The following is a 9,527-nucleotide window of genomic DNA, read 5'->3' as shown; positions in this document are numbered from 1 at the left end:
ATAATTAACTCGAAATGGCAAAAAAAATTAAATTATTTTAACTTTAAAATTCAACAACTTAAAATTGAAAAGCTTGAATTCGAATAACTTAAATGTTACTTATATTAAAAATGATATAAACCTAAAATATTTTCTAATTTAAAATCCACTCAATTTTTTTTTACCTTAAATGATCCAATCCAAAATCTACCAATTATCACCTCGGCATGTAATTGATACAACAATTTACATTCAACCGAACAAAAAAAAAAAAAAAACAAAAAGATCACCGTTTATCCTTTTTATTGGAGGCCTTATTCAATTTTCTTCTCTTCAATTATGTTTTGCAATTTGGCAATTGTGGCAATTTGCAATAACTATGCTACTGTTCTTCTCAGCCAACCTGTTGGATGGGCTCCATGGTCAACGCCCTTTTGGCATATAATAGCATGTCTCGAAGGCCCCTGCTGTGTTGGAGTGTTAAGACAAGGACCGTTGAGGCCTACCTTTTGTTTGTGTCCATTAAAGCTCGAGTCAAGAGCTCTAGCTATGTAAGCGTACGATACTAAAGTGTCCTTTAATAAATCATCTTAATTTTTTAAATCATTAAAAATTAGAACTTTCAATGATTTTATATTTTTAATATATCTTTTGTCAAATTATATTTTCATTGCATTTGATAAATTATTTTTAAAAATAATTTTTAAGGACGGTGAATTTTTTTTTGTAAAAAATCTTTTAATAAAAATTTTTTAATAAAAATATTGAAAATACTAAATAACTTTTAATTACTTATAGTCAATTTTATTAAAAAATTATTTAATTGCTTTAATTTTATATTTTTTAATTATTAATTTTTTAAAATTTTTATTAATTAAAAATAATTATAAGGTTATATTTTTTCTAAAAATTAATAAAAAATTATTTAATTATTTAATTTTGCAATATTAAAATACTACCGTTTATCATAAAAAATCCCCTTAATAACAAAAATAGCATCCAACTTTCGAGGCTTTTAGCTGCATTTTCTGAAAGAGGGCAGAGCCCATAAAACTTAAAAAAAAAAAAAAAACAAACAAAGCAACCCCATCTTCAAGACCTCAAGAACAAACAAATCTCATTAAATAATTTTAAACAAAAAAAAGAGCAACCCATATTATAATCTCATCAAATGATTAGTGTTAGAAGCAATCCATCCACACCAGCATCGCCACAAGAAGATGCTTGGATTACTTCTTACCAAAGCTACTTCCTCACTGGCACTCTGTTTCTCTTTCTCATCAGGTAAACTCTTTTGAAAATTTAATTCAAGTTGAATTAAAAAAAAAAAAAACAGATTACCCTTTTGTTGATTTTCCTTCCATATGTTCGATTAATCATAATTGCCATAAAAGACTCTGCCTAACATTATGTTTTGTGGTACCCTGATTGCCTGTTGAAATCCATGTGGAACTTGTTTTTCTTGAAATGGTATCTGGAAAATTTCTGGGTAACTTTTTATGTAAGGAATATGAATTTTGGGTATCAAGGAATTAGTTTGCTAAAGCTGAATGGAACTGCATTACGATAATGAAAAAAAATATGAACTTCAAGTTCTCTAGTTATACATATGGAATACTTTTTTTGAAAAGTTTTGATCTTTCTGTTTGGTGGCGAATAGGTTAAGATTATATCCAAGTCCAAGCTGTAATTTTTCCCTGTTGTTCCTATACTGCTGGTTGTTTTAACTTTTTTAGATTAGTTTATTAACAGTTTTTGGTCAATTGCTGCAGCATCCGACACTACCCATATCAATATGTAGGGTTAATCAGTTCGACCCTGCTAGATTGGATATTGAGATGCCAGCCATGTTAAAAGAACAGCTGGTTAAAGTTTTCTCCTTGATGAAGGTATTTTTGCTATTGATGGCATTCATGGCGTATAGAAAATGAAATTGTGCTGTACAATTGTCTGATCCTGTTTCTTTGTTTTGTTAGGGTTAGCTAGGAATGTTATTTCGATAGGAACCAGAACTCGATGCTTTCCTTGAGTTTCTCATTTGGAGGCTCTCAATTTGGGTAGATAAGCCTACTCCAGGAAATGCTCATATGAATCTGAGGTACAGAGATGAACATGCAGTGGAAATAAAAGGTAAGAAGGTCTTATTGTCCTACTTACAAAACTAGCTTTCAATAGTTTAATTTCTCATGTGTTTAACATATAGATGAAGGTGCATAGGTCTTTGAAAATGTTTATCTTATATTTTTTGAGCTAGAAGGGTGTCTTGCTCATGTATAAGGATTATAACTGACCCACTTTGTCTCCATATAAATCATATGATGTGATAACTGATTTTAACTTGGTATGTCTCTCAGAATTTCATTGTCTATATATTGCGAATATGTTTACTCGACGTTTAGTTTTGAATTTGTTTCCTTCACTTCCATTTTCAATTGAGTTTGACGTATGATACACCCTGTTTTAGTTTGCCAACCAAATCATGCCTGGGTACTTTTGCGATGTCGCTTATAACTAGTTGCATTGGTGATTGTTGTTTTGTTCTTGACTTTATTAATGACTGCAATAATCATTGTTATTATATCAAAATTAAATATATTCCTTTTTGAGACAATATTCTTTTGGTGCATGTTAGAGGACGGCGCATTTTACCTTAGTTAACATTTTCTGTTTTGAACCATTTTAGGAGAGTTCATCCTAATATCTCTGTAGCACTTTGCTTGGTTAACATTGTCTTTTCTTTATCCCTTCCCTTCTCTCATGCAGCTTTACCTATGGCCTTAACTTATGCTACTCTTGTCTTTCTACGATAAGGACAGGTTTGGAAAGACCTTGACTAACTGTTTCTACAATAATGCCACGGTCAGTGGTCAGTACATTTGGGCATGTTTACAATCATTCTCTGCTTTTTGCAGATGGGGTGATTCTGAGCAGGTGCTCCTTTTATGCATCCTTTCTCCTTTTTGTTTTCTTTCTTCTTCTTTGCGTTCTTACCCTAGGGAAGAGTTGGGAGCCATTTAAGGTCTTTGGAGGCCATTGGCATTTGGCACGGCAAGCTTGGCTTTTGATACAGGAAGGTAGGTTTCAAAATGTTGTTTTCTCATAAGAACTTATAAATATTGAAACTCATGTTTGTCCCAATCTCTTTAGTATGGTAGAAAAATAAACACAGAGGGACAGAAGCACTGATAACCAGCATAGTGATTAAACATACAATATTTCATCTTGAGTTTTCCATTTTTCAGCTTCTCTGTATGTAATTTGTCTGGTTGTTGGGTTGATATATATTAGTTTATTCTATTAAGCATGAAAGCTTGATGCTTAGGGAAATTTTAGCTGGTTTGAAAAACCTTGTTATTTTATGATCACATTTCAGTAGTCAAAGTTGATCCAATTTCATCTCTTGTTCTAATGCAGGTATAGAAACCTCATTGAAAGAGCATTAAGAGTAATGCTTGTATATGAAAGCCCTAATATAAATTGAGCTGTGAATTTTGAGTACATGAACTGTCAGTTGGTGTGGAATGACTTCTTGGTAATCTATTATTTTTTAAGTCAGCATCTTAATTCCTTTGTATCTGAATGCTTGATTTGAAAATTTACATGTCCTCTTACTATGGGAATGGGCATTAATAGTTGTTTGTACGGTAGTCTCTACCAGAATAAAAGCAACTAAGTGAGGTGACAAAAAACCTATTTCTCAGCTGTTAAAGTTTAGTGTTTGGTTGTTTTCATTTCTGATTAATAATAACCTCACCAGAAAGACTAGGAAGGAATGGGAGTTTCTATTGTGAGTAAATGAGTATGCAAATTGAGTTCAATCAGTTTTGTAAACAAAAGAAATAAGGAAAATATCTTTTAGGATTATAATCTATATGCAGGCAGTGGGGTTTAAAAACTTTAAAAGTAGGTTTATAGGCCTACCATGTATCCTTTTGACTGTGAATAAGTCAAGACTCAATTATGAAGTTAATAAATTTGGCTGTGGATATGTAGAAAGCATATAATTTGCTTGTGGAGGTTTCTAAAGCTCAGCGCCTGTATACATATAGGATAATAACCCAATGTACTGTTAAAAAAATAGGATGGTAACCCAATTGTGTACTATTTTGATTATTCAATTATGGTTCTTGATATCGCAGGTTTTTTTATTTGTTCTGTCAACACAGCTAATCAGAGTAGTAGTGTTGTTAACATACATTGAAAGGTTTTCTCATCTCTTTGCCACTAGTCAGATTGACATAGACTAGCAGGAGCGGTTTTTTGGCTATAAATGTGTTGTAGTACTTATTTTCCTTTGCTATTATATCTAAGATGCTGTTGCTGCTTCTCCCTCTTCTTAACTCGTCAACCATTAAAAGTTTTTCTTCATCCATTCTCAAAGGACAAATCTTCAAATTCTTAAGAGGATGACTGTACTTGTTCCATTTGCCAGGCAACTCCAACACTTCATTATCTAGCTCTCCCTTGTCAGCACAGGTAGGCTAACTGAATTCTCTCCTATTTCCTGGACACGGTTCTAGTTTTTGTCTGATATAGCTGGGTGTCATAATTTGTAAACAATTATAGTTTTGCACACTTTCCACAGCCTGTCCAAAATTTATGGGGCCTAATTTTCAAAAAAGATGAGACCCATATTGCACTACACTGTGAATGATTTGGCTTGAAATATGTTTAATGAATTTTGGGATGACAAAAAGACTGACATGTACGTGTCACCATGTATCTTGGTAATGTCACCATGTATCTTGGTAATTTATTGAATACTACACTTTATAGATGATTTCATGCATGAAATGTATTTTGCACAGCTCCAGTGCAGTGTTTAAGAATAATTTTCAAGTGTTGCTTGCTTATAGTTGTTTAAAATTCCCTATTCACAGGTATTGCTATTATTGCCTTGGAACACGATGTGCTATGGCTCCGTCATTCCGGTGTTCCAGATGCAATTAGCCTGTTGTGGCGATGCAGCAGCATGGCAGTGTTGTTGACCATAAAACTCACAGTGAGTAACTTTCATAGGAGAAGGAAAAAAGAGGAGGACAAGAGTGTTGTTGACCATAAAATTCACAGTGTGTAACTTTCATAAGAGAAGTAAAAAAGGGGAGGACAAGAGCGTCGTACACTTTAGAAATCTGTATAGCAAAATGGCTGGTGCGGCATACAAATCATTTTAGAAAGCGAAGCTTTTTGCTTTATAACATTTGTACCCCAAATGAGTGGGGGAATTAATCATTCTTTGTCAACTTTCACATTAATAACGATGTTTTTTTTTTTTTTTTCAACTCGTGAAAGAGAGATTCTTGGGAAACTTGTCTTGCATTTTTGGTTTTATTGCTATGAGATATTGTCCTAAACTAGTGGAAGAGGTAAAATTTTTTTACATATGGTACTTAGTCATTTTGATCCAAAAAAAAAAATGTGTAACCCATACATTGATATAAATAGATCTTTAGCTATATATTATATAAAGGATGGATTAACTTATACAATGTAAATTTTTTTTAATCTTTGATTTTAATTGATTCAAGTAATTAGAAAGACAAGTAAAAATAAAAAAAAATAATTTCATTTCATTTTTTTAATTTATTGAAATTAATAATTAAAAAAAAGTAAGTTTTATATCGTGTAAATTGATTTTTCCTTTGTGCGTGTATCTATGCTTTTAACAACTCGAATTCCTAAATAAGGTCCTTGTGGAGGATAGAGGTAGCCCACGATCTCTGGTGGTAAAGGCATGGCGTGGCATGGCAGCTGCCATTGAGCAAAAGGGAAAGGCTCAGCAGCATAGCAGGTGTGGGTCAGAGAGCGCTTTGGTCGTACGCTTCCATATTCAATCTAACTCAAGTCCTATACGAATTGCGGCAGCAATGTGATTCACCTTTTTTTTTTGTTTAAACTTTTAGAAGTAGCTTTGTAATAATGAATGCTTTTTTCTTGGAAAAACAGTTAAATGTGTTTTCATTTGGTTTTGATATATTTAAAATTTTATTCTCAAAATATTTTTTTACAAAGATCAAATATTTATTGATAAGAAAAATGTTCAGTCTTAGTTACCAACTCCACTTATCTATTTAGGTAACAAATGAAATGCTAATGTTTTTGTGTTTTAATCTTTAAGCAAAACATAAATTCATGGTGCTTTTTATCCAAAGGGGCAATCGACGCACGACAGAGCTCCATTATATATCTGATCTGATGGTTGGGTTTTCCCTGTCTTTCCATTTGATTCAACAAAGTAATTTCAAAACCAGCACAGTTTTGAAAATGACATTCCCACAATTTCATTAAAAAAATCAGTAGCAGAAAAAAAATCCCCTCTTACTATATCTTTTTACATTACTATGAAGATAATAAATTGAATAAAATTGAAAAAGAAAAAAAAATGGAGAATATCTTTAGTTATTTTACTATGAAGATATGAGGAAAGAAACAGCTGACATGTTTTCCACACTACACCAACCGTGAATTATGCAAGCATTGCTTTCACCAAAGTCATCATAACACATTTTACATAATTATTCAAGCAAAAATGTCCAATTTTTTTGGTAAGATTTGGGAATATAACCATACATATATTATTTAAAACCATGCATATGCCCCCTGTCAAAGTTGAAGACAACTGTTTAAGCCAGCGTTCACATTTGAATGTATGTGAGTATAATTGGCAATCTTAGTTTTTTCTTCAAAATTACAAAAATATGATTAGAATCCATTACAATTTTATTTATCTGCAATGTTAACTGATTGTACGGTTTTAAATTTGGGAACTGCGTCCGAAAGTGAATCAATCAAAGCAGCAAAAAAAAAAAAAACATTGTATTGGTAAAGCACTGAAAATTACTGGGAAATGTACTTTACTGGAAAACCAGTCATATTTCTCTCTTGCTAGCTGCATCATATACCGTGTCTGCCGCCGGCATGATTTCGCAGTTTAAGGATCATTTGGACAGTCGAAGAGGATAATTTTAGTGAAATTTAAAATAATTTTGATCGTTAAATTAATTATTATAATAATAAAATTGAATATTGAAATAATGTAATTAAAATTAACGATAAAAAATATACTTGAATGCAAAAAAGATAATAATGATAAAATTGAGAATGAAATGAATTCTTCATAAAAAAAATTGATTACCATAATTGAAAACTTTTTATTTATTTTAATTTTATAATAAGACAATAAACTGTTCTAGCTAGACAAGGTAATTGACTGCCCTAAATCCAATGATTTACTAAACTCTTCTCTCTGTGATTTGGATTGGACAGGTAACGGAGGTTTCGGCCTCAACTGTATCGCAAAAATGAACACCTAACACATTCTGCGGTGCATTTCCAACGCAGTGAAATCCAAATGAAGCCTGATATTCTTCAAAATTCGAAATGCTGAGACCAGAGCTATATATTCAGTTAGTAGAACTAACTAGGCTAGGCTAGTTGTCTTGAATATTTTGCATTTAATTGGCGGGCCTCCTTGATCTTGGGTCAGTCCTAAAAATCTGTCTTGTACAGTTTAGAGCATCGCAAATGTTGTCTTTAGTCAAAAAATTGTCAGTTCCCTATAGATTTTTTTTCTTTCAGTAATGTATCTGTATCTGTATCTGTATCTGTATCTGTATCTGTATCTGCATCCATCTTAAATCAACTGAACCCAAAAAGCGTTTTTCTTTCCCATCTCTAAAAAAGAAGTTTGTGGTCTCAAACATTAAATCCGACAATCAAATCGGTCTCCTCTTTCTGGCTTTTGCTATGCCCCCAAGGGCTCACTTGCACGGTTATACTTCTCTTTTGATTTGATATTCGATCATTCAAAGTGATTATAATTAAGCTTATGCTAACCTCTTTTTCTTTTTTAAATTCAATGGCTTCATACGAAGAGAGGGCAGGCAGCTTCCTTCTCTATATCTGATCATGATAAAAGATGATTTTGCCTCAAGTAATTAAAGATTTGCAAGTTTTAATCATTTTGATCCTTTTTACTTCTCAAAAAAAATTCTAAAAATCTAACAGTAGAGGGAAAAGGAAGAAAAGAAAAGTAAAATAAAATAAAATAATGTAAAGGAAACAAAACCTCATTTACTTTGTTTGGATAAATTTTTAATTTAAAAAAAAAAAGGTGAAAATCAAATAATTTTTTATTTTTCTTGTAAAGTTAATTTTTTTAATATTTCAATTTGGAGAAAAAGCTAAGGAAAAAAAAGTTAAAAAATATCTTTTTTGTAAAAAAATTATTATGTCCATCTTTTATTAATATTAAAAATTTAATAAAAAACCTAAGCAGATCATAATCATCCTATAATTTTTTCAAAGCTATCTTTTTTTTAAGTAAGTTTCATATATCTCTTCCAATATAAAAATTTTTTGTAATTTTTTGGTGATTTGATTTTGATTAATGATTGAATATGAATAAATATATTTTTTGAGTTTATGAGATGACAGATTAATTCAAAATCCATCAATGCATGTTTTTTAAATATTTTCTTATTTTACTTAATTAAAAATCATTGATATAGTAGCAATTGTGAGGTCAAACAATATAACAAACATATTATGATCTAGAAGTACTAAAAAATCACAAGCAATGAAATGTTATAATTGAAAAAAATTATTATAATGAATCATTTTCTTTCTTTTTCATTCTTTATGCAAACAATAGTTGTTAGAATTTATTTTCTTTCCTTTATTAATTTTAATTATCTAAATAAAGGTTACATATATCATTTTCTTTTCTTTAAAAAACTTTTTTTTATTCTTTTCTTTTTTTTTTCTTTTATTAATATTTATTCAAACATAACGTAATTTGTATTATAAAAAATGTTATGCATTAACGGTAGAATTCTTTTAGTTTTATAAAAGAGTTTATATACAATTGTCACATTTTTATTTAATAATTAATTATTTTTAAATATATCATAAAAATGGTTAATTGACACGTGTCAATCCTCATATCGTGAAATTTTGTTCTATTATTATTGGATAAAACTCCTTATAAAAAATGGGAAATTAAGCTAATCATGTGCGGACTGTCAGACTAAATTGTAAATGTTGAAAATGTGTTGATGACCATATAGCTAGAATAAGCCATGCATCCCATTTTCATTTGGAAGCATGCATGTGCGAAAATTCAACCAAGCTGCCCTAAATAAAATTCCATTTCAATAAAACAAGAGAAACATGGCGCCAATTACTGGTGTGACAGTTCAAAAAATATGGAGCATAATTTTAGAGTATGTTAGGGTTAACTTAGATTATATATGTATATAGTAAAATAGTAATTTTATTTTTATAAAAAAATAATAATTTGAAAATAAAAAATATATATATCTTGTTTGATTTTGAGAAGGACGCATAAATCAACTTCGATTCCAATCATTAATTTTGTTTGGTGGAGTTGAATAATTGCACAATAATAGAGAAAGCATGATAATGTCAAATTATAAAACATCATTTACCCTAAAACCCTAAAGATAAAAAAAAAATCCCAAGGTAAGGATGTAAGGTCGTAGAGACCAATAGTTTAGGGACTGAAAGCACTGCCCACCAGCTTTTCT

General features: G+C 30.6%; 1 protein-coding gene across 7 annotated transcripts; it reads left to right on the top strand.

Annotated features, from left to right (window-relative positions):
- The first annotated feature begins 867 nt into the window (after positions 1-867).
- LOC111278939 (uncharacterized) lies at positions 868-5,287 on the top strand. Of its 7 annotated transcripts, XR_016344029.1 has the most exons (8): positions 901-1,263; positions 1,752-1,868; positions 1,956-2,109; positions 2,743-2,795; positions 2,892-3,053; positions 3,394-3,511; positions 4,361-4,455; positions 4,860-5,287. XR_016344029.1 is itself a non-coding variant. In XM_089764676.1 (6 exons), exons 3-6 carry the CDS (start codon positions 2,067-2,069, stop codon positions 4,965-4,967), a joined length of 357 nt encoding a protein of 118 aa, XP_089620802.1. In that variant the 5' UTR covers positions 901-1,263; positions 1,752-1,868; positions 1,956-2,066; the 3' UTR covers positions 4,968-5,287. The 7 variants fall into 7 exon arrangements, 3 of the variants coding, with proteins under 3 accessions (XP_089620802.1, XP_089620801.1, XP_089620800.1); XR_016344030.1 differs by having other exon boundaries at positions 872-1,263; positions 1,956-3,053; positions 4,412-4,455; XR_016344028.1 differs by having other exon boundaries at positions 877-1,263; positions 1,956-3,053.
- Positions 5,288-9,527: the final 4,240 nt, after the last annotated feature.

This window comes from Durio zibethinus, chromosome 8 (genome assembly GCF_047325235.1).
Source record: "Durio zibethinus cultivar Kanyao isolate XHJ-2024 chromosome 8, ASM4732523v1, whole genome shotgun sequence".
Lineage (NCBI taxonomy): Eukaryota > Viridiplantae > Streptophyta > Magnoliopsida > Malvales > Malvaceae > Durio > Durio zibethinus.
The sequence above is the reverse complement of the archived record's forward strand: the minus strand, read 5'-3'. Positions and strand labels throughout refer to the sequence as shown.